Genomic DNA, 26,365 nt, shown 5'->3' with positions numbered 1-26,365 from the left:
AGTTAAAATGTTGATTTCTGCAGCAAAACAGGCAGCAGAGGTGCAACAGGAGTGACAGCATTACTGTGAAGGCTACTTAGTCATGGCCTGAGAGGCTCTCACTTCTCTATCACTGAATGCAGGCGGGGGATTGCAGACTCACTTTGAACTCTTCTTCCCAGTACAATACTTACATGATACAAATGTACCTTTCACATAGCTCTAAAATACTAAAATTTTAATAGATCACCCCTTGAAATTAGTTCTGCTCCTAAGACTGTTGAGTAGATCCTGCTTGCCTTCATCTTGCGCTTGCACACCCAACACCAGCCAGCAGCAAGAAGTGGTGTCAAATGTGAAGTGGCTCTGGGAGGAAAACAGACACTTACTTTAATTTATGTGAATAATCAAGAGCTCACAAACAAAGAGTAGAAATGGAACTATTCCTCAGCTGAAATATCCAAAAAACCTCCGGCCTCAGAGGAAGGGAAGTCCTTAAATGCAAAGCCCTCCCCTCCCCTCCCAATACTGAAGATCCTTTTCTTTGCCTCATGTATTTTTCTCTTTCTTGCCCAATTTGAACATCACCACCAATGCTTTCCAAAGAAACCTTACAATTCTGCTTTATTCTACACTAAAATTTATTTCCAATTTTTTTTTTTTTTTCAAAAATACAGAGACTAGATGAGAATTTTTATTTTTTTAAGAGGCAGCTTCTCCTGCTGATTACTTGCAGTACAAGAATACCTGGAAGTTCAATTTATGAACCACAATTTGGTTTTCGAAACTGAGTGAAAGAGCGAGAAAGTCTGGGAAAGAACTCAAACAGCTACTTTTCCTATAAGAGAGACTGAAACTCTCAAACACTGCAAGGCAGATAACAAATCATTACCCTGGGATAAGAATAATTGATCAGAACAAACAAAAACCAAACAAATCCTTAGAGCACAGTCTTGCAAACAAATGTGCCTTACCTGGCTTCACCAAGTAGAACTAAAGATGTGCCCAAAAGTTTCCAGAAGAGGACTTCACATACTTTATCCCCTTGTATATTTTGTTTTGAGCAACATCACATAAACCAAAATTTCCTTTGCTGGTCTCTCTCCACTCAGGTCTGTGGGAGCAAGTAGTACTAGAAGGCTTTTCTTAGTGTACACTTGGGTCTACTTACTACATCACAAGTACTAAAATGTTGGCTACAACTACTGAATCTTCATAAACTGCTAAAAAAGGAGTTGCTACTTGTGTATCAGACAGGTATTCTCAAGAATACATCAGTGACTTTGTGCCCGAAAAGCTTTCACAGCTTTCAGGTATGATGATAAGGAAGTAAATTGAAAAAGGCACAAAGTGGAACCAGGATATGCTATTGTATATGGAAATTATTACGCTTTTGTTTTTAACCTCTTCTCTTCTACCCATCTTTCATGAGTATTCTTAAAAAAACTGAAACAATTTTCAGCTGAGACCCTCAGCTAATAATGCTGTAAATTGGGATAAATGTCAAAATCTACTGCCTTCAAAATTATCTTTCTGTTTTCTTAGAGATTTTGCACATCAAATCTTAAGCCAAATGGAGAAAAACCCTACAGAATTTCTTCAATGATTTTATGAAGTATTTTCCAATTAATGAAAAACACCCACATGAATGTTTTAGATTAGTGAGATATTAACTCTTGGTAACAATCACATTTATTTCCACCGACTGGGAAGAATTTGAGGCCTTGCTTGCTCTAATGTCCTACCTCACTAATCCATCTCATTCTTCCACATCTGGCATCCTCTAAACCATTTTTTCAGAAACCTGCTTCTAAATTAATTCCTTCCAAAACACTTATTTACTGTTTGCAACATGTTTGACAATTACAGGATTTCCAGGCTGAGGTCTGGAGCAGAGCACCCAGTCCGAGTTGGTTGCAGATGGCAGACAGCTGTGAAAACAGCGACATGCCACTCCCCAGCTGAACAGCAAACCTAGTGCCAGTAGCTGGAGAGGCCCCCCGTGTGTCTTTAATCATTTCAAACACTACAGGCAGAGAAAAGCTGCTAAATTACAGAAAAATACTCCACTTTTTCCCTTTTGGTGCTCCACTGAAGCCTCCTGCATGGCACATCCACACTCAATCCCTCCTCTGATTGCAGGGCAGCGTTTCAGCGACAGCACGAGCCTTTTCTGCTCCAGCTGGGCAGCAGCAGCAGCTGGCCCAGAGCTGCTGGAGGCCACTCTAAAGCCCAGGGTCTTTAGGTGGAAAAACAGCAGAGCTGGTCTGTTCAGCCTGGGGGAGACTGAGGGGAGATCCCACTGCAGCCACAACTTCCTCGTGGGGGGAAGAGCAGGGGCAGACATTATCTGCTCTGTGCAGTGACCAGGGACAGGACCCAAGGGAATGGACTGAAGTTGTGTCAGGGCAGGTTTAGGATGGGTATTAGAACCAGGGTTCCTCCCCCAGAGGCTGACTGGGGAGTGGGACAGGCTGCAAGGAAAGAAACTGCTGGGTGTGGCTACAGGTACTGTTTGCCATTACATGGATTCATCACCCTGCTCATGGAAAGTGCCAACCAAACTCTAAAGCTAGAGAGCAGGCGCAGCTGGAAAATAAACTAAGTCACCTGTACTTACACATCTTTGGTTAGGAAAAAAATCTGTACAACAATCACTGGCCTCTTTGTGTACAGAGAGAGTTCTGTGATGCAAAAAAATCATCAGATTCTTCCACAGAATCATGGACCAATAAATAGATAAATAACTACTCCAGGTCTGGAACAACTTCAGTACTCCCACTTAATACCCCAGAGACCATGAGAGTCTTCCTCAGCTTTCACACTGAAAATATGAGCTATGACAAGATACAGGAATTTCTGACTATGCCCAGAAGGAGACCTACAGGCATTCAGGAGATGTTTCTGCTGCAGAACTCCTGCAGCTGCTGCTGACAGCGCTAAAGACATCGACCCACGGCCTCCTCGGGCAGCCCAGCCCTGGCTTGTTCCTGAGTGACCTTGGCAAGGACACGCAGGTCACCCCTCTCTGGGTGACACAGTGTCCTGGTTTGGGACAAATTTGGGAGAAAACCTCTGTATAGGATCCTTCTAAGGAAGGAAACCCAAGTGGCCCCTCCCTCTAACCGGTCCAGTAAAAAAAAAAACCTCTTTGGAGAAAAGTGGAAAAAACTATTTTACTAAACAAATGAAGTGCATACAAGTATAAAGAATGAATAGTATGAAACAATAAAACCTCTCCTTCTGAAGTGAGATGGCAAACTGAGAAAGTCCTTGCCGTGGGTGGAGCCCTGCTCTCTCTCAGTCTCTCATCAGTCCCAGTCCCTCCGGCGCTGCTGGAAAATGCCGAGGTCCAGGCCCCGGTGGGCCGCAGGTGCAGCCCCCAGTGCTCCCCTGGGTTTTCAGTCCAGAGCAGGTTTAAACAGATCCAAGAAAAAGGAAAAAAAAACAGTCCAGGGAACTTCTCTGCCCTAGCTAGCTGAAACGAACTAAAAGCAAAAGAAATCTCTGTCCTGCAGTCTCTCCAAGCCTCCGCCGAACACCCCATCTGCAGCAGAATGTGGAGGAGTCAGGCAGTTTTCTCAAAACAAACTCCACGCTTCTCCTTGCTCTTAGAACTAGTCTTAAAGGCACAGGACTCAATATACAGCACAAACAGAACAGACGACTGGGGATACAAGCATCATTAAGTTACCCTAGGACACACAGGTGTGCTCAGAGCCAGCACTGCATGGAACAGAGCGCTGAGCTTCCCCTGTGGCTCTGCAGAGGGGCAGGAATATTTCTGCTGCAGAAAGCAGCACCCTGTGCCCCCACACAGACAGCTCACACAGGCCCCACCAGACCTGCTGCTTTCCCAGGCACTCAGCAAAATTCCGTCCCTTCTTGTGAGACTGCCAGCCAATTAGCTGGATAATTAATTCCTCAAAAGCTTCAAGATGCTTTTCCATCTGGGCTTGCCTCTTACCATTTGTTCTGTCTCCTGTCTTACCATACATTAGCCAGGGCCAAATCCAGCTGCCCCCAGTCAGATCATTCACTAAGATTTGTTTTCTCACTAAAAGCCATTAATGAAAATAATATCAGCTATTCATGAGCAGAACAAAGTCAAATAAAGATTTTCTTATTTGCCCTGCAAATATTGTACTTTGCTCTTCAGAGATTAAACCACGACTTCTCCAGTTTCAGCGACAGTGCTAAGTTTATACTGCATGATAACATGTATGCATGCATATATATTTTATATATCCAAAGGGCTGATGCCCTTTAATTCTGGAACATGTGGAAAGTCCAGCATAAAAAATGGTCTTGCATACAAGAAATAAGTGGTATATGAAAGGAAATAGTTAATTTTAGAATTGTTTTAAAGTAATTTTTATTCTAAAATGTGGTCTCAATTCCTACTGTTGTTTTCACCATAATTATGGAAAAATGCAGATATCCACGCACTTCCTTTGACTTGTAAGTAATATTAGAACTAACTTTGGACTCCAGGAAGAAACTAAGATCAAAGCCCTGCATCCACATCGACACAATTTGATTGCCAGTTTTCAACAGCTGCTATAAAAGTAGCAAGTTTGGTTTTCATTCAAGCATTTAAAGTATTTGTTTCTACCTACTGGTTCACAGACCTGAAATATTGTAGAAATAGCTCCACTTCAGAAATTTGCAATTAGCTTTCACCAATTTAAAAAATACTGCAAATCTGCAAAAAATACTGCAAATACAGGATCTATCAAAGCAATAACTTTCAAATGAATGCCTAGTTTGTCATTTTCTCTACCACCATTCAGCATCCTCCAAAGTTCTGATAGACAATTTTTTTCTGAGAGCCACTGATTCTGTTATTTTTAGTCACAGTGTAATATCTGCTCTCTTCTTCAAGTCCAAACGGAGCAAATATTTGCTTGTCATCTGTGATTTCACTTACTATACTCCTGGGACTCACAGACTTAAACTGAGATTGTCAGGCCATTATTATAACCACTCTTACAGAAGATGAGCACCCCTTCCTGCTCTTTTTCCTTGCCAAAATCTTATTTACTTGAAGCAAATTCCCGCTGAAAAACAAGGTGTAGTTAAGATTACATGTTTTGTCTGCCAATGCAACAACAGTGTAACCCCTATTTTTTTTTTTTTTTTTTTTTTTTTTTTTTTTTTTTTTTTTTTTTTTCCCCTTTCACGGTAAAGATAAATGCTCCTTTGGGGAAGAAAACATCATCCAGAAGGACTGGACACAAAGTGCTGAACAGGAACAGTAGTTTGCTATATCAAGCTAGAAGTTTCACGATGGCAATCCAAACCTCCTGGCCTGTACCAAAGCTCCTCTGTGGCCAAGAGCCACAGGGCACATGGTGGAGAGAGCCACAGAAATCCTTCAGGGTCCTATTTGGGAGCAGGAGAGAGGTGGCCTTCTTTGTGATCTGTGCTGACCTGGGGATGTGATGTCATTTGACTCATTTTTAGCTACACTGCTGGAGACTCTGCTGGCACAGGGGTCACTCAAACTGCCCATGGCCAGGACAACACGTACACCATCATTTTCACTTCCTGTGACAATGCTAGGGAGTACTTCCAAATTAGGAGTTGGTTTACTGCTGCATGCAGGTGAACCGAACACACGTTGTGTACAAAATCACGTTGACAAACCGCATTTTTGGGAGGCACTTTGCTCTTTGTTGCAAAAGGAACAAAATCAAGGGTTGGTGTCTGCCATTCTTGCCCTCAGTAATCAGCTGTGGAAGAAGCTCCATGGAAATGAAGATTACACCCACTCATTGAGAGGCAAGTGAAATGCAAGGTGCCAAACTACCACCCCAAACACGTTTCACTAGTGGGACTGATTATCCTGCTAATGTCTTTCTTACAGGTCCCCCAGCCATCTCTAAGACCAAAGAGATTTATTATACTTCAGATAATACACACCACAGAAAAGTGGCTTATAAAGCTTTTATAGGTGTGAATTTTAGAAGGTTAGAATATTCACTAGTGACTTAATGACTTAAAATTACGCAGACGTCTTCCATAAGCCTTTTGTTATTTTCTCACATCTTACAAATATTCTATACAGATCACATATGTCACAGGACGACAATTTCAAGGAAAGCTTTATGGGATTGTATTGCAAAGCAGCTTTATTTCCTGTTCCTTTCCCCTCCATTGTATCTGTAGTCTATTTGGATTGTGAGCTCTCACAGACAGGATCGCAGGCTACAATGTCTGATCTAGTTTGCAGTACAGGTGCTTTGCATGTCTCCAGGAGCACATAAATGGCTCTGAGCTCTTCTCTACAGATGTATTTTGGTTTTTTTCCTTCTGCTGGTCAATCTGTACTGGTAAAAAATTTTCAGAGCAGTTCAGCTCTGACCTGCTCCAGCTCTTGCCCTACAGAGCACTAAATTATGCAGGTACTGGACACCACAGGCACCATGAGCTCCCTAAGCAATGCCTGGCAGTGGACAAGCATCTGCCCTTACACAGTCCATGCTCCAAAAAATCAACAGACACATTGCAAATTAGGAGGAAACCAAATAATAGATAATAACAAAATCATTATAATTGTAAGCAATATGAACTGTATTCACTCTTAAAGGTAACAATTTCCTAAAGGTTGTGATTGACCTGCACTACAATTCTTTCAGAGTAATCTTTAAATGTTTAGATTACGTTGTAATTAAGGGAGAGAGGAAGTAGCTGTTGATCAGTAGGAGACATGGAGACCTCAAAGTACAGACACCCCAATGTCATACACAACCTTTTTCTGGTGTCAGTTACAATATGTTAATTTTATTTTTGCAGCAATCAAACTGCCAGACATAGCAGGAAGAACAGAACATTGATGCACCACTTTTCTTCTGTCTAGATTAATGCCACTGCATCACAGTAATGTGTTAGCACAATTGTTTCTGAACAACCACAAACAATCTACGAGGCTATTATATTTAATTGCTATTTAGATAGTTCATAAATCTACTGTAAACAATAGCAATGATGCACTCATAATGCAGCTGTAAGATTAGTTACTAATGTCATGACATAAACCAGACCATGATCTCAGACTATCTGCAACTCCATGGTAACTCTGATGTTTATGTCCTTGATTTCCAATAAATGCTGGGAAGCGTTGCCCTCTTTTGCTTCAACACACATTAATTATGTTGCCTTTCCAATGATATTGGGTCACGATGCTCACTAAATTCACACCCTGCCTCATCCCATGACAGCTTACCCAGGAGAGCAAACACAGTGTAATATGCTATATAAATAAAATCACATGTAATATCTGAACTACGACCTACTCAGGAAGCTGCTTCATAAATCTGCTGCACAGATCACAGCAAGACTGCCTTTCCCCCAAGCTGATGGTCTGGATCTGCTGCCTCCTCCCCTGGAGCTGCCTGAAGAGCTCTGCTGGCTGCAGCACTGTGCAAAATGTCACTGAGGGTTGGGCTGCTCAGCCCTTCCATCTCTAAGTGATGTGAAGAATAGACTCACACAAAAACAGTGTATGCTCAGGAATTCACACTCCTCCTTCCTCATACTGACTGATTGCTTCTGACTAATGAGCTGACATGGAACTTATAACAAAATCATTATCTGTCCTTACCATAAAATCTTTTTAGATGATCTCTGGTTATTTCAGGCTCATCTTACACTGATATCAAGCATTCAATTTTGTCCCAACAGAGCAATCCATAGCAAGCTAAACTGAATTTTTTTCAACCTAGTTAGTTCAGAAGGAAAAAAAAAAAAAAAAAAAGCAATGTTGGGAGACAGAAAAATATCTAAGGAAATTGCAAGGGCTTTGTATCAGAGGAGACATCCTCTGTTTTCTTCGACAAAATGTAAGAAAGTAGCATTATAACTGCAAGAACAAAAGTAAAAAGATACACAATTGAAATTCTTGAGCTGTAAAGTCATATTTACTTCTACTATTTTTAGGGTGGCAGGCAATCCCTGAGAACTTTGTACGAAATACAGTAGACCAGGGTGCCTCTGAGCATCTCCTACACGAGAAACCCAAGCAGAGCTGAACACAAAGGCTTGTGCTTTCAGCTGCTATTGCTGACCCACACATCTCTCTGTATGGGACAGGTGCCTTCATCTCCCCACGGCACACAGGGTTCCAGTTGCCTGTTGCCTTTATGATGGGCTAAAATTTTAGTGGATGACATCCAAGGTTACAGACTCCACACAGCACATCCAATGCAAGAAACACAGTTTGTCTTAAAATATCTCATTAGGAATGAGACAAGGAGGAAATAGGAAATTTCGACTAGCTCTTAGAACAGAACATCTCTTTGGGACAGTCCAGTGTCTGGGAAACAACACTTGAAAATAACTATTTGCTTTCCTTCCACACAAAACTTTTCCCTTCTGTTTCAGTAAATGCGCTGTCACCTGCCATAAACTGAGAAGGAAATCAATGCACTGATTTCTCTTAGATATCAACAAGTACATCTGACCTTTTAATCCTTATTCTCCAGGCCTTGGAGCTGCCAGTGGAGATACATTCCCCACAACTACACATCCACACTACAAATCCACAAGTTCTTTGCATTTCACTGTCTGGTTCAGGCTGAGTCAACATGAAAGCCTAAGTCACTTTAACACAGTGCAGCAAAAGTTTAATCAGCTCTGATCCTTCAGCACAAACACAGTGGGAGAGTCATAACCCCACTGTAGGGAAAAAAAAAACATGCAAGGACATTTATGGGCTGGTGATGATGGAATTTAATGTCTCTTTTTCAAGAGGGACTTGGCTAAAATAGACAGAAATAGCCAGGAGAACTGAACGTACCCAAAGCTGTTGAACCTTGCAGAGGAGGACAGTCACTATCACTTCCACTGATAGAAACCTGTCTATACCGCTGTTGGATGTTACGTGCTGAATGAAAAAAGAGATTTTAACATACAGCAAACAGAACCTATAAATGGAAGAGGTGGAGGAACCTGTCTTAGAGCGAGAGTTCAGAGCAGTTTGTGTCAGGTTGGTTTTACCACCTCAACCCGTTCCTAGCAGAACTCTGTAGGCACTGGTACCACCACAGAAACTCCCGAGTCTTTTACAAGTCTTCTGCCAAACACTTCACAAAAGGTAAAGAAAAGTTGTGTTTACGATTGATTAGAACAACCTCTGGCATAGAACCTGAACCAGAAAGGCATTAGAAATCTTCAAACTCTTCTGTTTCAACATTTGGGTGCCTTCCTCTTTGGAATCCTCCTTTTCCAAGTTAAGGAGCAGAGAATATAGCGCGCTTTTTTTTTTTTTTTTTTCCCCTATTTGTCAGATAAAACTGCTGTTTGAATTACCAGAAGATAGATATGACAAATTTTCCATTCCATCCTGTGGTGTACCTTTTTTAATCATTAAATATGAAGTGACTACATGATTATATGGTCCAGGGACACAGGTAAGCATGTAGTGGTTCTGGGTGGGATTTTGGAGTTATATAAAAATACAGTCCATAATAAAACCCAGTCTTTTCCAACTCCATTTTAGCTGAGGATTCCATCAGATTTCAACCTCTGCTCCACAGTTTTTATGGGTGGCTATTTCCAAAGAATTTTAGACTTCTGAAATATGATTTTCATGTTTCCGCATTAGAGAAAGCCACACATTTTTCACACAAGAAGCACAGCAGCCCTATTTTATGAGCCATTGGGCTTGCATTTAATATTAACTAACAGACAGAAGTGTGAATATTCAGATATGCTTTGTTACACACTGACATGTTGAACAATACAATGAGAAATATTGCTGCTTCCATTGCTCCCTGCAGGCTGCTGCATGGGAAAGTCCTTATGACTGCTCCTATCAAACATGTGTGGTTAAACTTGTTCCTCTGTGTCTTTGTGGGACTGTGGGTAAATATGCATGCATACAAACACATATCTATATACACACACACACACATACATATATCATATATATATATACACCCACACAATTTATCATGTGAAAAAATAATTTGAGATTTAGCACAGCGATATATCAAATTTCCAATATATTTGCTTCTGGATTTAAAAAAAATGCATTACTGGTGCGTAGGACTTCCCTACTGACTCAAGTATTAGCTGAATACTAGATCAGTGATAACAGAAAAAGAACCAGAGAGAAGAAACATCTTTTATCTCCCCTCTCGATTTATTCACTATAAAGCTGCTGGGCCTTTTACTGTTTCATGTGAAAAACATTAGTAGAGGAATAATGCCCCTATAAAACATATGATTTTCTCATTATTTCTTCACCTCTTTCAGATACAGGCAAATGGCTCTTCCCACAAGGGGCCAGCAATATCTAATCCTCAATACTCATCATTTTAAACTGCCTTTGATACTAGAACACATTTGTTGTATTTCACCGAGCAAATTGATGAAGAAACTTCTTTGCTCAACTTAGCCTTGCTCCATTTATAATGTTGTACTGGTCTCTAGAGCTCACAAAATTTTTATTGAATATATCCAGCCTTCATACGTAAAACTGTATTTGTCCTGTTCTGCCAAACTGCCTGTGTTTTCCGGCTGCATTCTCCACTCCCCTTTTCTGAGATGGAATAAAAGCTTTCAGATGGAGTAACACTTTTGGAACTAGAGAAAATGCAATAAATGCTCCTCCGATCCATATTGAAGTAGAGGGAGCACCCAGAAACTCATAATGGAAAATGTTAACCAGTTCAGTAGAATAACTTCAGAACAACTCATACCATTCTTTTTCTTCAAAGAATAGTTTGAATCAAGTAATTTGAATTAAAAGGCAAAAGCCATCTAGGTTTTACAATGATAGTTTGACAAATCCAAGAGAAAAATACAATGTGCAGCAGCAGCAGCTTAGGAGGATGACAATTTAACTAAGTCTTTTAGGTAACTCCAATTCTTCTGCGGACTCAGCTGGGTGGGCAGTGCTCAACCACAGTTCTCTTCCTTCAGAGAAACATCCTCAGCAGGACAAAGGATCTCCAAATGTGCTTTCAACTACAGAAGTTTGGTAATTGAACCCCTCATGCATTTTAAATGAGGTATCATACCTGAGGTTAATGTCACCTTGAAGTGTTCTTGTTTATTTCTAGTTTTCAGAACAAATTCAAGCAGACGTTTTCCTCTGAGTTGCACTGCCATTTGCCTCATTAGCATAGTCATTAAAAGGAAAGATGAAATAAAGCTTTGACATTTCCATGTGTAATTTTAAGTTACTCATCTAAAATACAGTAAGTCAAAAGTGCAGAAGGCTTTGCAGATAAAAACAGCAGAAGAAATATATTTATTTAGGACTTACTTCATTAGCATTAATTAAGCTTTTACCTCATTTGCATATGCAAGTGTTCTTGCCAGGAGGGGGTGCCAAGTACCCACCACACTAATTATGCAAAAAGACAACACATGGCAAATATTTTACAGAAAGATAAATTACCATGTTTTATAGCAGTTGTACATTACCTGGATAGTCCAAACAGTAAATGGAGCTTTCAGCAAGTAATGGCTGTTAAAGCATGTGTTGAGCAAGGTAACTGTACGAGAACAATCCTGCTAATTCCTCATTTACCAAAATTAGTCCAGTGCTTATCTGAGTACACAGAAAATAATACAACATCAAAGAACTTTGCTGCTGCTCTATTTGTCTTATCTGAAGTAGTCTTTGAAAGCCGTTGGAGAAAAAAGGCTAAAATTTTGACAAAAGGCAGTATCATGTTAATACAGTCTCAGAGGTATTTGCATTTTTGTGGGGCAACAGGTATTGATGGGGAATGAAGAGAAACTGAAGCCCCAAACAAGACAGAAGGATAAAGATGAGATGACTGATCACAAAGCAAAAGGGCAGATAGTTCCTGAAACGGTACATTTATTTATGTAATTAAAGCAGATTTTGCTCTGGTTTATTTCTGGGTTTCTCTTTGTCTGCTGGTTTTTAGGTAGTTTCAATACAAGGTGAGGTCCTCTTTCACTGGATCTTTTTCATTCTTTATGTAAAAGCTTCAGCTTCTAAGATCTATTATTTGCAAGTAACCTTTTTTTCCTGTTGGTTTCTTGGAAGATGAGGGCAATTTACAGATTTCTAATATTTAAAGTATTTTCTAAAAATTGATGAGAACATCCTGAGTCCACAATTCAGCTACAGTTAAATTGTTCTTAGGGTATACAGCCTAACAGATAATTCAACTCAATGATGACCTAAATTAAAACAAAGCACTGCAAAAGCTCATCTTCAGTCCTAACATTTGATAGTGTTATATTTTGTTGTTAGCATCAATTTTTGACAAAGCTTCTAAAAAAAAAAATCACTTTCTTTAGTATTCTGGATGGTTTTACTATTTTCTTGAATTTTGTTTGGTTAAAATATGTTAATTTTTATGCATAGGTATTCATCTGTAAGTCACTAGATCATTATTTACACTGATCCATCCAAATATGTAACTCAAACTCCCCTCAGAAACACTTACTATACCAAGAGAAAAATGAGCATACTGCAATAAATAACACCAAACATCTATTATAAATACAAAGGCAAAGTGACTTGCATGGACATATGTTCATAGAATAAAGGGAAATAAGGTATTTTATGCGACATAAACAACATGTACTACCAGCAAGGCAGGGAAAAATACTTTTATTATTTATTATAATATTTTATACCACCAGGTATGGGATATCTCTTTCTCAGACACAAGCAGTGAGGTCTTTAATCAATAAACTGGAGGCAGAAAAATGTTGATGAAACAAATTAGATCTCTAGTTGGGTTTGTCTTTCCTGGAATTACTTAATGCTGCTGTGATGGATGCTATGGAGGCGAGGTAAAGAGATAATCAACTAATGACTTGCACAATTTTAAACATGAGTAATGTTTGGCAAATACATAAACAGCTCCCTAACATACTATGACATAGAAATGGTATTTTAGAACTGGCACAGTTCTAACACAGTTAAAAGGCAGCATTTTAAAGAGTGTGACCTTGAAAACAGTTCTCATTTTATGAGCTATGTGACCTTAAGATACATTAATTCATTAGATAAAAGTTTCCTCTCCCCAATGGCAAACATTTTCAATTTCACCACCAAAATGTCATGACTCAAACAGCAGATGTTTCTCTGAGCTTTCCTTTTAATCACTACAAAACCTTCTACTCTAGGTAAATAGCAAGGAACTGAAATAACTTGCTACCACTGTGGTAGCTTGAAAACAACGGTACTGTGGCTCAGTCACCTGGATCTGACATAAAACTAACTCTGTTCTTCACTAGCCACATGAGCATGCCAGCTCATTAGACAGCCCCAGGAATTATTCCTAACAGTAAACTTAGACTGATGCTTGCTTTCCACAAGGATGTAAAATACTGCATATTTTCACTGCAGCCATATTCTGTCTGTGAAATAAGCAGTTCATGGCTTCATACATATTTTCCTTCTTGGTTTGTTTGTTTGGGTTTTTTTTTCCTTATATTATCTGTTTGAAAATCTTGCCCATTCCTCCTCATTGGAAGACATTAAGATAACTATCTAGGCTGCACTGTTACTTAGATCTGTAGAACTGTGGACTGGAAACATCTTATTTTACACTATAGCCTAACTATCAAAAATAGTCAATCCAAGTCCATGTCTTATCTGCCTATAATTTGGATTTAATGAAGGATTTCCAAATAGTTATAGTGTAAAGTTGGGATCTTTGGCTCAGTCAGACTTACCTGTGCCTCGTATTTCACATTTTGTGCTAATTTTGCTGACCAGTCCTGGCTATAGGATTGTTATTCATTTCTGCAGCACAGATGAAGGCGGATGTTCCCCCTCACTTCAGAGAACTACACACATACTATCTCTGTGATGGCACTCAGCACGTGTCATGGGTCATGCTACATCAAATTTTTGTATATAGACTTAATTTCTTCTCCAACTGTTCTCGACTTGTTCTTCAGTTGTAAAGAATGGCTCCTGGAGATTACCCAGGTTAATACCTTATGATTATTTTATTTAGAGTAAGTATGTCATGGCTTGTTTTACTCATGAATTATCACTATTTCCTTATTCCATGGGAAAGACATGTAAGTTTTGTTCAGGAAGGTAAACCACTCATAGTGTGTTTGACAGTATGGGTCTATGAGACTGCAGCTTTGTTTGTGCCCAGGTACATTCCATTGAGAGCTACTGGTGGATTTTCATGGATCTCTTCCTTTACGCCTTCCTCTGTGCCCTGTTTCACTGCTGCTTGCTTCCTGTAGTGTATTACTCAAACCCCACTAATACAGCGTTTGTTCCAATGACAAATTTTATAACAGAACCGTTGTGGCAATGTGTCCTCAGCCACACATCTTTCCTCTGCCTAACCTGTTCTGCTGGAATGAACTCTCTGTCCTGCTTCTGCTCAAGGCAGATGTTCCTTTGGACAGCAGCAACAACCATTACTCACAGCAGTCTTTATTCATTCATGCTCCTTCTCCGTTTTTGGCTTGCTGCTGAAGTGGGAGGGCAATGCAGCAAGGCACTTCTGTCACTTTGGAAACCTCCTTTTGCAGCATGAACAGCTTCAAGAGGACATCCCTCTAATTGGCAATTCCTAAAGTCACCTTCAGTAGACTGTTCCTGCAGGTGTACATCTCCATGGCAACACTTGGCACCATTCAGGGTGCACAGAAGATTTTGTGTTCAAAGTTATTATTTCCTGATTCTGCAGACCATATGGCAGCATAATACACACAGTAGAGCAGATATTTTTAAAGCATGATATTAACTTTACTGGGGACATTAACAAAGATGAGTAATGTTATCCCCACTCAAGTACAAACTATGCCAATGTTTTCAAATTTGGATGATTAAGGTTGTACCTAAAACTATCACTTATTTTTTGCAGATCTGAGATGTAATAGGAGTCCACCTGTGCCTGTATCTGAAAGTATCCATACATATTTTCAGAATGACATTTTAAGCAAAAACATGTAAAGACAGCATTATTCTGATTTATTTTTTTGAGTTTTATGATTGGTAAATCTGACCCTGTTCTTATCAGATACCTCAGGAAAAGAAAAAGTTATTTTCTCAGTGATCACTGCACTTACTTTTAGTTCTGCTTTAGATTACTGATCCTCTGATCAGCACAGACAAACCTTACAAACTGCAATTTAATTAAAATCTTTCTTAAATCTGTTCAATTTTGCAAATGCTTCTCCTTTCTACTACAACCTGCGTGGTTTGCCACATTCCATAATGCTGCCTGGTAAATAACCTACACATTTATTACCACTAATCCCGTCGCCACGCTCTCATTATTAATAAATTAATGTGGCTAATTATTAAAACATACCAAGCATGTTCCAATTACTTTTTATCACCTGCCTCCACTTCCTTAATGCAAGACATTCCAACCAGAAATATTTTTTACTTTCCAATCAGCTTGATGAATTATATAAAGCAACAGGGTATATTCTCTAGACATTCAGCTTACAGCCTCTCTACATGAACAAGCTGGATGTGCAAGGAGGCCCTGGGATCACGCCTGGGGCATTAATGAGCTTATTAGAACACTGTAACAAGGATTATCCGAATTTCTTATGCAGAACTGAAGATTTAATCAGTCTCTTGCCTTCAACTAAGAACACAGGTCAGCTCAAAATCACTGCCATTCAAAAACCACAAGTTTTTTTCTTCTTATATTGACGTTTGTTATGATGACCAAGGTTGATTAATGTTCATTAAAAATGGTAAAACTTCCGGAAAAAAAATTATACATGAAACATGGCATCTTGTTTTATTATTATGAATTCAATGCAGCACAACTGACCTTGGCAGTAATTTTCATACTGAAATGAAAACATCACTTTTCATGAGTCCATCACATCATATTTGGATGCTAAGCTTTTGCCCACAGTTTTTATTTATATTGCACTTAAAAGAAAACTGCTTTTCACCTTTAGCTTTCCTTCCCACATAGCAGTAGCCATAAAGATGGTTATCCTGAAAATCACTTGAGTGCATATTTAGAGGATTCTTTCAACAACTGAACCATTTGCTTATTGGGGGTCAGCCTGGTAAAACATATTTTTAATAAAAAATAAACAAATAAACAGAGCTCTCCTAAAAGCCATAATAGGAGCATACTAGCACAGTGCAGAAATACATAACACAACTTATCTTAAAGCTTTCAGTTTTGTTATTACCGCAGTCTGTCTGGAGTTCATACATTTTTAATGACTGTGCTTACCAGTTGCTGTCCGTGAACACCCCAGGCTGCATACTGTAAAACTGAATCCTCTACTTCTGGAGGGTTTAACTCCCAAACTTCCCTTGAAAAAAGGGAAACATTTTTACTTGAACACACTGGCATCACCTCATGGATAGAACCACTGACACGGTATGGAAAAAACAATGTGACTTACCTCGTGTGTATGTTATAAATCACATATGAGGCTGTATAAGAAGAATGAAAAACCTGTTAAAAAAAAGAATAATAATTACAAGACAAAATACAGGATTAAATACAGACTACAATGAGGGCAGTCACCATCTTTCAATCCCTGTAAACACCAATACCTTTATTAATGAAGAATGTTTTACTGAATCAATTATAACCAATAGCTCTGAATCAGGTTTTGAAAGCTGTAGGAAGGACATACATATTCACCTGTTAATTTAACCAGGTACTGTAACAGTACAACTGCATAGAAAATGTCTTAATTTGAAAAATTTGCATTCCTGTTTAAAAAAAAAAAGCTCCCCCCTAAAACAAACAAACAAACAAAACCCACAAAAACAAAACCACCAAACCACTGAGAATATACCTTAGGGGAAGAAAACACACATTTTTTTTCTTCATCAATTATGTCAAAATGATTGCACAGGCATCACAGTTATTGTCCTTGAAATGCAGACCAATACAGGGTCATATGGTATTTTTCTGCTATGAACAGCCTGAAGGACCTCCCAGGTGCAGCTCACAGAACAGAAAACCTCTGTACTTAGTGGGGCTGTTTGCTGTGGCTTTCATTAAATAAGTTTTGGTCTGGGTTTGGCTGACTTCCTTTGTCTTCCAGGAAAAGTCTGTTGAAGGTTTTTTGTCATTCTGGGTAAAACAAAGAACTATTTTTCAGTGAACCTTCCTCATTCAAGAGCAAGTTACCCGTGACTTCTGGATCCAGAACCTGTAGGATTCTCTGACTGGAACAAGAGAGCACTTACAGTGTGTAATGTGATGGACCACCACACCAAAGGGCTCAAATCAAAGCAAACTACTACACATTCTCGCTAGTCAAACCTTAGTCTATATACAGACAGTGAATAATTTTGCTCTCTTCCAGGCTTGACTGATTGGTTTTAACCCAGCTAATTTTTTGCCTCTACATCTTGTATCATGAAAGTATTGTAATTCCATAGTATTGGCTTTAATAGGATTTGAAATTGCTTCATGGTCTTGGAATAAGAAATATATTTGCCACTAATTATTACTGAACTAAGCAAAACTCTTCTTTTTAATATAAACTTCTATCAGAAAAAAAAACATTAGATCACATCCACTAGACTTACTGCAGCTTCATGTCTACCGTTAGAGCACCTCCACTTGGCATGTGAAGGATTTATTTCTGGACAGGCTAATCCCAGTTAGATGGGGACAGCTACAGCTAAACCCAAAACCTTTACATGGATACATGTGTTGGGAACTCTGCAGGTTGTATTTTCTGCTCTGGGAACCTTTCAGTGTCCCCTTCAAAGAGAACAGGCAAGGGAGGATCCTACATGGAGAGAGCCACTGGAATTTGTCACTATGGCGCACGAGAAGGTTTCAGAGGTTGCTATTTTGTCTGGAGGCCATTCAGTAAAAGAGTGATCTGAAACATCTTGCCACTGACCCCCTTCTCATTGTTAGTTCCCTGCCAACACATGCCAAGAATTTAGCATGCCCTAAACCTTTGGTGGCTGATGCAGCAAGAATCCCACAAAGGTCTCTAAGATTAGTAACTCAACTTTGTGCAACAGCTGATATCCCTTCTATAAAATTTCCCTTTGAAACAAAAATAGTTTCTATTTTCCAACTCTATTGTGTTTAATGTCAGAACCGCTGCTTCAGTAAGAATCATACATACATTAATAAGTATGACCCAAACTTTTTTACATTTTATATTACAGCTTAAGATAAACTGTTTCGTCATGCAAGGTACCAGCCTCTTTGAGAAGTGTGATTGAAACAGAGACAAATGGTTAAATCATGGTGGATTCTGCACAGGGTGTGCACGCCCAGAGAGGCACTTGCTAGCAGCTTTTAAAGGACAGTTACAAAGAAGAGAAATGGGTCTCTTGCCCTTGTGGGAAAAATGACAATTGTATCAAAGATAATGTATGGAGGGATGATAAATATTTTGAATAGAAATATTTAAAAAGTAAATTATTAGACAGACTATATTTCAACAAGAAATGCTAAACTAATTAGTCATTCTGACAGCTTAAACAGAAAATATACTGTAACAACAAGAACAACACTTCATATATCATGTGGAATTTCTGCTCCTGCCTTGTGTAACATTTCTGTCTAAACATTTAAGCAGAAACATTAATATCTGTTGAAAAAAGTTGAAAGAGCTCCAATTCTAGTGGAGATCAACACTACAGTGAAGTCACTTTCAGACAGGATGCTGACATTTTTCTCAATTTACTCATATTAGGTTTAGTTCTCAATAGGAACACCATGTATAAATTACAAGTACAAAGCTTCCTAATTCATCTCGCTTGCCAGAGCCACACACTGAAACACTATCACTATCAAAATTAAATCAATAAAGAAGGATGTAGAAGAGCTTTCTTTTTCCAGCCTGGCTCTTATAGAAAGTGCTTAGGAAGCTCTTGTAGTTGTGTGCAAAGGCTTAACCAGTTTGGCTTCCTCTCGCACAGATCTGTGTCCGCGGTTGGGACTCAGCTCTTCCCCAACATCATCACACAACATCTGGCACCACAGGGAGCAGTACCAGCAACCCTCAAAACACCAGGATCAAACCTCCCACACAGCCACCAGTTGTGGCCTCTGCAGAAGAGGCTTGGGGAATGCAAGCCCTGCAGCCAAGCAGAAAAAACCCTGGTAATTTATGCAGCACTGACCCCTCTTGCAGTGTATTTACAGAGAAGGCTGGATACTATATGCAGCAGTCAAACCCAGAGTGCAACCATTCCCATTCCAAAATGTTTTCAGACATTTCTTGTACACCACGCCTTCTGACTGTGGTGCTATCAAAAGACTGGAAGAAAACTTATATTTCAACATGGCCATTGAATTGCTCCAATTGACCAAAATAAGAGATGTGAAACTGAGGAAAAGGGTTTGGTTGTAGTGAAAAACACTCATCCTCTATGTACAGAGAGAATCAGTTAATTATGGACACATAAAACATCCCTAAGAAGAAAAGCAATGCAGGAGAGAAAAGCCTTTTAAAATATTAAATGCAATACAGCAATTTTTACAGTGTCATATCAGCTGAGGAAAACAAGAAGAGGAAAATGGTCTGGTAGAATTTATTAAAATAATTATAGATGTTAAGGTTGGGCACTGTGAGAAGCCTTAACTTCAGAAGTGGCATGTATGATTGCTAGGGTTCAGGCCTTTCTGGCAAGTAAATAACTTGCCTGCTCTGTTATGATAAGCTGGAAAATGTTTCCTGCAACATTAAGAACTGTGAAAATGGCTTTTTAGATCAGACAGACAGTATACCTCCCCCTCAGTACAATTTAGTTAATTTTTCTTTTGCCACAGAATGCAGTCGGTAACAACCATTGCATATTAAATATTTCTTCTGAATTCTTTCTTTTATCAGTTTATAAAGTGATGACAAGCTTTCATCTGGTGCTGCTCAACAGTGAAAAAGTTAGCTGCATTTGTATATGAAAAAGATGAAATTACAGAACTCCATTACAAAGGACCTAAAAGAAAAGGAGACAAAAGAATTTCAAGACAAATTGCTCCAGTCAAAATGTATTGAAATAACAATCTATTATTCAGCTAACAGCCAACAATAAAAAACACACTTATCAATCATGATCTGAACTTTTAGATGACACATTTAGATGAAGGTGTGATTCTTTCAGCAACTGAGTTCTGGAGTTTTATGTGTCCTTTATTCTCTACCTTTCAAGGAATTATTTTTTCTTTCTGCAGTTTCTAAAAATGAAATAATTCCATGGAACCCAGTGCATAGCCCAACACAATGCAAGAAAACCATGCCTTATACACTCTGCCAAACACAGTCCATTAATTCTGCAATACATTCCAGAAAATATCCAGTTCACTGTCCCTGGGTAATTTGGAAAACATTTCTCAGTAGAATAGTGTTTTTGCTAAAAAGCTGCCAAGAAAACCTCAGTAGTGGTATTTTCATGGTGTGATGAAAGCTCTCAGCTCCAGGGAAATGGAAGAGAGCTGATGACATTAGAACCTTGCAGCATTATAATCCCAAAATGCTTGGGCATGCCAAACACCTTGATGCATCCTTTATCCATTTCCTGTATTATAAACCAATTACATTCTTTCATGTGTTATTTATTTAGAACAATAATGATGCCTTCTTTCTGGCATGGTGTCTTACAAAGTAATGGGGTGACTGTCCTGTATTTTTGTTTTCAGCCAAACATACACCTGCAATCTGAACTCAGCTCTGCAGTTCTCAGAGCTGCTACACTCTGTAAATTCCAGTAAGATACCTCACAGGGCATAAAAGCACTCAGTCTGAGTAAGAACTATAAAAGGTGAGAGTAAACGAAATACATTGACAATTTCAGCACCTGCAGTAATACTTCCCGTAATTCCAAAGCTTAACATTCAAATGGTGTCCATGGCTTGCACACAACATAGATATCCATCTATTTGTACTGTACATAGCAAATAGAACATACTGTTTAAAAGCCATGCCCTTCCAGTTAGTTTAAAAAAAAAAAAAAAAAAAGCAGGAAAGACTCATTAAATAACTGAAATTGCAGTGTTTTCCATCATTCCCATCCCACTTATCTCCAAACATATACCCTGATTTGGAAAGAGAGGCAATTTGTCAGATAAGGTTCAAAACCACACAGATCTCTGATTCGCCAATGAGGTATCAGATCGTTTATGGGTTAATTTACACTTCTGATCCCATGAAAACCAAAATCTAGCTATTTTACTAGTCTGAATGAAAAATGACTATATTCTTGTTCTATGAGTTAAAGAATTTAATCAGATTTGGACAAAAATAATCAACCTTAGCTGGGTAAAGTTTTAACACCTGCAATATACGGATGCCTCCCAAACAGTATTACTCATAAAAAGTGAAAGATCAAAAAACTGCTTTTATTGCTTCACAGGCACAAGTCAATTATTAGGTATTTGAAAGCTATGAGAAAACCTGACCTGGAAAAGGTTTTCTGTGCCTGAAAGCTTTTCTATTTTTTTCCAGCTACATCAGTTGGCCTAATAAAAGATATTACCTCTTCCCACAAATCTTGTCTTGTTTATCTCTTCAGGCCACCACATCTACAACAATTTTGTTAGGGAGAAACAAATATTCTTAAGCCCAGCTGAAAAAAAAGGACTACCTAAAACTAAAAGTGATGCTTCCTAATTAATAACCTGCATTACAGTGGTTATCATAAAACACATGTGAACCCAGAAATCAGGGGACAGGACACAGTGAAGCAGGGAGGTAAACAGGAAGACATCTCGCCAAGGACACTCACTTCTCCGTTCATCCGTGGCCCTTCTCACTTTTGAAGATCTTTCATAAAACATTAGTAAAATGGTCTGGCAAGTTCCCAGACTCCCTCGGTGGGTGCCAGCCATAGGAGCTACTGGCTGCCGTGCACAGTGTAAAAAACAGCAACACGACTAGGATTCTGTCTTTATCCTCTTTTCTACGCTTGAATTAAGCATTTGAAGAATTACTGAAAAATCTACTTATGCTGAAAACTGAACCAAAAGGCCTTTGCTGTGGTAAAGTGATTAGAAGGCCAAACAAAATGTAACCCATCATTCATCTGCCACTCATGCAACGAAGTACCCACACAAAAATGACAAACAGAATCTCATTCAAAAATCCCAGTCTGTAAGAAACCTCCACTAAAGGCTCAGAAATACAATTTAGAAAAAGAAATGTAAACAGATATTGCTTCCTATTCTGCCTTTAGGATTTAAGCACCTTGGAAGAAAATCGGAATATCCAGAAAATGCCTTTAGGATTTTTACACCTATTTTGCCTTTAGGATTTAAGCACCTTGGAAGAAAATTGGAATATCCAGAACATGCCATGAGCTACAAATAATGAGCAAGGACCAAATGAAGAGTGGAGGGAATATGAGGAAATATAATGAAGCACAGGAAGGTTATGGAGATCTTTTGAAGGGATTACTGATATAAATACAGTGTGCCTGTGGCCAGAAAAAAATAACTGTATTATATATTTTTAGTAAGTTAACATATATTCAAGTTCACTCCCATATAAAAACCACAAATTATACTAAATTATACAAAGTCTATGCAAATTATAGTAAATTATACAAAGTCTATGTGTATTACTCATATAAATTAGGCAAATCATTATTAAAATTATTTTTCCTGTAGTTAGTGATATTTTACTATCAATTTTTCTCAGAGAATACTGGTGTAATTCAGATTTCCAGCAATAAAAATGAGAAAGGTCTTTGATGTCATGTACAAACTCCTTATTCTGGTACACCTTTGGAGAACACCAGGTTATTTGTGGCCAAACTCCCTCCACTGTGGAAAGTCTGCTGAAAGCAAATGAGTTACAGTAGGAGGGGGCAGCCTCTGCTTTATGCCATCAGGATTCCAAGCAGCAACTTCTTGCTCTCCAAAAAACCAGACTAACATTCACACAACCAGCTCCTATTCCTCATTTCCTTTTTATGAGCTTTAAGACACGTGACCTTGTGGGACTGCAGTGCAAAGAGAATGGAATCAGTATCTAATGTGCTGATCACAAAACAATAAAAAAGATATATTCCTTTCTTATCTTTGTATTGCAAGATGTTCAGCACCCTGTTAGTAAAACCTGTGAGGGAGTTAATAAGATTAAATTGGGAGCAGCATGACTACTGCCAAAGGCAAAGCACAGCTGCTGGATGAAACTTCCATCCCTTTTTCAATTTATGCACTAAATAAATTATTAATGTTAATGGTATTAATAAGATTATGGTGAATCCAAGTTTCTCTAAAATTCTGTTATCATTCACCTCAAATCTTCCCCCTTTGCCTTTCCTGACTTTATGTGTTCTCCAGCATGGGAACTGGTGCCTAAAGAGATTGAACAGCTAAATATGGCACGGCCATGGTTGGGTTTCAAGTAACTGGTTCCCTGGGTGTCTAAGAAGTGAGGAGAGAGCTCTGCATTGAATTCTGAGCCACAGAGGGACATGAAACCACTGGATAACACCTTTGCCATTAGTGAAGAGTTTGAAAAACCACACTCTACAACAATAAGTGATAGCCTCTGCATATTAATGAAAATAATATTGATCAAAGACTGGAATTCTGCTGATTTCATGTCATGGCAACAAACACAGTGAGACCTCAGACTATGCACTGATACCAAAACTCAGCTCACTTTGGGATACACACCAGATACACACCTCACACCATGCACCAGTGAAGTGGCACATCTGGCTCTTGGAGCTCTAGTATTTAACTGGTGTGTTCCTAGTGTTAGATTCAGTAAAGCCACGTGAGTTAATGACTGATTATATTTGGGACAGAGAGAGCAACGGGGACTTCTCATTTCAAATAGTACGACACAACATATTCTTCAATAAGTTTCAGAGCAAACCCTTAGAAACAATCAACTGAAGAGTCTGCAATACTGAGATGATGAATTGCCACCCATCTGTAAATCCTATCATTTCGAACCAATTCTGGAAGGGAAAAAAAAAGAAAAAAAGAAAAAAAGAAAAGAAAAGAGAAAAAAAAAAAAAAAAAAGAGTAAAATTTGCCACTCTTGATATCTAAATCTTAATATAGTCTTCCACATTTTTGGCCCTTTTGGTGAAATACCTGGTTTCTGAAAACTCTGTATATAATTGCAGAGTTAATTTAAGATAGAGCGTGATGCATTTGAGCACTGAAGTTATATGACAAGGTTATAACTTTGAAAGGCATCATATTTATTTGTTTCAATCAGCCTTGATTATTTCTTATGATTGATAAGAACCACTGGATATCATTGGGAGTAATTTATGGTTAACATTAATACTTTGGGGTATGAAATATTGCCAGCCATAACAACTATATGCTGCCAAACCAAAATAAATATAAAGGCGCGACATTTTGAGACACGTAATTTATCTGTAAGAAAAAAGGCTGTCAAGGAAGCCTAAACAAAAAAAAGCATCTCTGGAAAATCTTTTAGAGCCTCAACTGTTCACATAGAATTTTTCAGTAAGATTAATTATCTCAAGAAAAAGACATCCACTGCAGAGTGTAAATTAAATCACAATCAATTAAACTCAGTTCACACAACCAAGAGTAACATGATACAAACCACAGTTCAGAATAAATGCAGAAACTTCTTTTCCTTCTCCTACATCAACAGCTGATAGACCATCATTGGGATATACAACTCAATCAGTTTTGAATATATAATAACTTCAGATGAGTGAATTATTCAAGAAAGAATGTTCTGCAATGCCACTTCTGAAAGCCTCACATACCACTGTCATCTGAAATTCTATTAGTTACACTATCACGTAAAATATGTTTCTTGAGTCTTGTATGAGATGACTTATGACAAAAATTTATATGTTGGTTTTTTTTGTGGCTTATTCACCTGCAGCATTAAAAAAACAGGAACGACTGGACAGAAATCATTGTTACATGGCAGTGAAACTGATGAATCTCAAGCCTCAAGCATAATACATGCATTTATTTTTTTGTAGATACACTGGTATGTGCACTTCCTTTTTGAGTATATGCTTACACTCATATTCAGTGTGAGCAAAATTTGGACTTTATGAGTATTTTGGGGATTTATAGAAACGTCTCTTTTCCTGAACTGATTTGCAGCTTTAGAGTGTGCTTGTGTATTTTGATCTGGACGAGCATAAGGGGAAACAAAAGATAAAAATTCTGACAGCACAACCAGAACTTAATCTCCATGGAAATATGAGACTGGTGAGGGTGTTTGCCTCTGGTCAATGCAGCTGAGAATCCAAATCTGTCTAAGAAAAATACGCATTTAAGTAGTTTAATATGTCTGACACTTTAGACAGTCTGATCTCTTTACAGGGTCCTATGGATTACTCATATCCTACACAAAAGGCATCATCTACAGGGAACTGGGATTGAGTGTCTCCACACAAGCTGAAAATTGTAACTGAAAACAAAATATGTTTTAAAGCACTGATTCTTAAAGGCAAAGCTGCATCAAGTCTTCTCAGAGTGTTCTGAGAGGGTTTAATTGCTCTTTGAGGTGCTGTGGAAAAAAGAATCAAGTCAAGATTGGTTCTATTTTCAGTTTTTCCACGGTGAGTCACATATTGTATTTATTCAAACAGACTGCTAAAGAGAAAATTGCCAAATGCAGAAAAACCACCACATTGTTTTGAAGAGACACACTTGTATGTGTTGTGATATTTACAAAAATATGCACAAACTGATTCATGCGAAATATGACGAAAGAAAAAAAAAGTTTAAAAAACTATTAAGAAAATATTTGCTCAATTAATATTCCATATAATTGAAATGTCCAGGTTCTGAGCACAAAACTAAACAGAACTGAAGGTGCCCTGAAACGACGAGGATACAAAAGGAAATCAAAGCATGTGATGAGTCAATTTTGAAGTAAAGACTATAGTCTCAATATCTCTCTGTCTTCTCCAGACAATCTGAGTCACTCAGGCAGCAGTTAGGAGGCAGACACCGGATGCTCGTCTGCTGTTTGCTTACAAATTGCATGAGGAGATGAAAAGACCCCGTGGAGCTGGAGAAAGGAGAAGCAATGAGATAAATGGCCTGTGGGTCTGAAGAAATGCAAAGGGAAAATGGAAAAGAAAACTGGGCTGAGGGAAGCAGATGGCTAAACCAGCAAGCATGCAAGATGAAAGAAGGAAGACAAAAAGACAGGGCTAAAAATATCAGGATGGGAAAAAAGAGACATAATAAAAAGAAAGAAAAAACCCAGAACAAAACAGAGCTGAGATCCTAAAAGGCCTGGTATGAAGAGGATCAGATCAAAGGAGAACAGGCAGCAGGGAGGGAAAGCAGTAAGCAGGCCTGCAGTGTGTGGGCATGGCCTGGAACACACCAGCTCAGGGAACTTATGAATGAATTCAGGCAGAACAGAGTGGAACCTAGAGACTTTCTCTTCCAGAGGACTGAAAACATGAGTGAAAAACAGTTTTCTAAGCAATCTGACGGTTCAGTACCTGTACATGAGCTACCTGCTTCTC

General features: G+C 38.6%; 1 protein-coding gene across 4 annotated transcripts in view; it reads right to left on the bottom strand.

The window, feature by feature from the left end:
- DPP10 (dipeptidyl peptidase like 10) overlaps positions 1 to 26,365 on the bottom strand; it is a 441,914-nt gene that overhangs the window by 45,210 nt on the left and 370,339 nt on the right. For all 4 annotated transcript variants that reach the window (XM_040069480.2, XM_040069479.2, XM_040069481.1 and 1 more), the window contains 2 exons: positions 16,339 to 16,391; positions 16,164 to 16,245 (listed from right to left, as the gene is read on the bottom strand). In XM_040069480.2, the coding sequence (XP_039925414.1) occupies positions 16,164 to 16,245; positions 16,339 to 16,391 (135 nt within the window). The remainder of the gene's footprint in view (positions 1 to 16,163; positions 16,246 to 16,338; positions 16,392 to 26,365) is intronic.

This window comes from Hirundo rustica, chromosome 7 (assembly GCF_015227805.2).
Source record: "Hirundo rustica isolate bHirRus1 chromosome 7, bHirRus1.pri.v3, whole genome shotgun sequence".
Taxonomy (NCBI): Eukaryota; Metazoa; Chordata; class Aves; order Passeriformes; family Hirundinidae; genus Hirundo; species Hirundo rustica.
The sequence above is the reverse complement of the archived record's forward strand: the minus strand, read 5'-3'. Positions and strand labels throughout refer to the sequence as shown.